Source organism: Carassius auratus, unplaced genomic scaffold (assembly GCF_003368295.1).
Source record: "Carassius auratus strain Wakin unplaced genomic scaffold, ASM336829v1 scaf_tig00015585, whole genome shotgun sequence".
NCBI lineage: Eukaryota > Metazoa > Chordata > Actinopteri > Cypriniformes > Cyprinidae > Carassius > Carassius auratus.
The window spans coordinates 220,042-222,750 of record NW_020524604.1 but is presented as its reverse complement, the minus strand read 5'-3'; the positions used below and the strand labels follow the sequence as shown (position 1 = coordinate 222,750).

The following is a 2,709-nucleotide window of genomic DNA, read 5'->3' as shown; positions in this document are numbered from 1 at the left end:
CTCTAGGTATTCAATGAAAAAAAAAAAAAAAAAAAAATATATATATATATATAAATATAAAATTATGCAGATAATGATTGTAATAGACCAATGTTTGGAGTTTAAAAAGGCTTACAGCATAACTGTTGCTGTCAGGACAATAGTTCCCTGTACCACTATATCAACTGCACACTGTTTATTCTAACAAGTATATACACAGTAATTTATTACAAATACGGCCTATTAAGATTCCCAGAGAGTAGAGTTAGTTAGCTTGCCAACATTTGACACTGTAGCCCAAGGAAGATTCAAACACTAGATACAGTGCAAACCAACATAATTCAACTAATGATTATTTATTCCAGTAATTAGTGACTATGATTGCCTGAATCCTAAAACACAGAAAATATACTATTGATATCTTTTTCGCTTACAGGTTGTCCTCAAACACACTAAACCTGTTGAGCTGATGGCCTGTCAGTGCTCATGTGTGGCAGGGCTTGCTCTATGTAATCACATTGCAGCATTGCTCTTCCAAACAGCACATTACAGCCAACAGGGAGCGGCAGCTGTCCCCCCGACTCACAGCTGCACAGGGTCTGAGCAGCAATGGCACAAACCCAGGACCCAGGTGATGCTGCTCAACACTATCACAATTAATTGTTAATTTACACATTATAATATAATCCTACATCTTCTTTGTTAAGTTTTGTTCTTGTTCTCACATCAACTTCCAATAACACAGATAGTGCAGAATCTTTTCTTATGAAAATAGGTAAATCATGGAGCTAAAGTAAACTAAATACAGCACAAATAAGTTCTTATACAACATTCATTTACAGGGCTTTAAGCCTGGTCCAACAAATGAAATGGTGGTATTGTCAGCTAGGCCCAAGGAGAGAAGATTGGCAGAAGGCATCAGGTAAGGTGTAGAAATGGGAAGTTGTTTTACTACATGCATGTGTTGAAAATATGTATTAAACTGTAAAATACTTTTTTTCAGACTTGTTTATGATCACTGTAATCTACACATTACATGAACCTTTAATTAACACTGTGTGCATGTCTTTTATGTGTTTTCAGGAGCAACCTGTATAAAGCTGCCTGTAACCTGACCTGTTGCCTTCCAGACATATCAGTTCTACGGGTGAAGGATATTTACGAAGGCATGTCGAAAGAATCTGCTCCTTTAATAGCCACTATGGGTATTTCAGGGGATGTGCCTTTAGTTGACAGCGCTTTTGGAAAAGTCCAAGAAGGGAGTTTACTGTCCTATCAACTTCCAGCATGGAGCCCACCAAAGACCTGTCCACATAGCACTGCACCACCACGACCATACTTACCTCTGGATGGCTACTGTCTAGGTCCCTCAGAGTGCTGTTTTGTGTTGACTCACCATCAGCAGATGCACATGACTTCTCTAGCAACAACAGAAGTCATGGCACACGAAACTGAGATGGGCACAAGACAACAAAGCACAATGAGGGAATGGCATTTATTGAGAAAGCCACGTCTAACCTCCTCTAGATTCAGGTAACTGTAAATTATACTGGCACATTCAGCACATTTTGTTTTCTCATTTATACTCATTTCTTAATACTCATTTATTGTCATCTAATATAAATACTAAAGTTATTTTTATGTGTATCAATTTATGTCTAGAGAAGTTTGCCATGTGAGAGGGCAGTCCTCAGCGGCGAGTCTAGCGGTGAGAATTTTGAAGTCAGGCTATCAGTCTGCAGAAATGAAGCGGGGCCTTCAGATGGAGCCCAAAGCTATTGAGGAATACTGCTGCATTCAGGAGGTAAATCACTACCCTTGTGGTTTTATCATCCACCCCGATGCACCTTGGCTTGGCTCATCACCAGATGGGTTGGTGTACGACCCTAAAGCTGATCCTGTGTTTGGACTGGTAGAAGTGAAGTGCCCAAATTTGAGAAGCTATGTGGACTGTGCCTACCTTAGGGTCTCTGGTGGAGTGCTACAGCTCAAACAGTCTCACACTTACTACTGGCAGGTGCAGGGCCAACTGTTCATTTCCGGGATGAAGTGGTGTGATTTTGTTGTGTTTACTGAAGACGACATGTTCATACAAAGAATATACAGAGATGAGGGAGTCATTAAAACAATGAAGCAAAAGGTTGATTACTTTTACTTTTACTTTTATCTTCCAACACTTTTGGCTTGAAACGTTTCAAGCCATTCAATCAGTTTCCATCAATTTGTACATATTTTTTGCCCCATGCTTTATTTTTAATTGTTTCCACAAATGTACAGGATCTGTTGTTAACTGATTAAATTATGTATTTTAATAAACATGTTATTTGTTTGTGTGTTCTGAATTTATACTTCATTAGTTAACAAATATTGAAAAGTTAAATACAATTAACAAAGAGTACAAAACATAGAAATAATGTAAAAACAACAAAAGTAATTATTACAGTTAATCAGATTTTTTGTGAATAGATTTTAAGTTTAAACTTTAAACTATGAGATGAATGATATATACAGAGAAGAAATCTAGAGGCATGTTTAAGATATATTTACAAGGATTAAGAGAGGATAAAAACAAGAGGCACTTTTACTTAGCCCAAGCTTTTACAAGTGGCCCACTCTGATAATTTAACAGTAGGCATGCAACTGCATAAAGCTGATTTATGCTCCCAAACATGTTTAAGGGGATGACCGTATCAAAGAATTTAAATTCCTTAAGTCTACGAATTAGGCGCT

The 2,709-nt window shown here is 37.6% G+C and overlaps 1 protein-coding gene across 2 annotated transcripts; it reads left to right on the top strand.

The window, feature by feature from the left end:
- Nucleotides 1-222: 222 nt before the first annotated feature.
- Nucleotides 223-2,236, top strand: LOC113074877 (uncharacterized). Of its 2 annotated transcripts, XM_026247602.1 has the most exons (5): nucleotides 223-610; nucleotides 822-901; nucleotides 1,063-1,512; nucleotides 1,642-1,974; nucleotides 2,030-2,236. In XM_026247602.1, exons 1-5 carry the CDS (start codon nucleotides 449-451, stop codon nucleotides 2,109-2,111), a joined length of 1,107 nt encoding a protein of 368 aa, XP_026103387.1. In that variant the 5' UTR covers nucleotides 223-448; the 3' UTR covers nucleotides 2,112-2,236. The 2 variants fall into 2 exon arrangements, with proteins under 2 accessions (XP_026103387.1, XP_026103386.1); XM_026247601.1 differs by having other exon boundaries at nucleotides 1,642-2,236.
- Nucleotides 2,237-2,709: the final 473 nt, after the last annotated feature.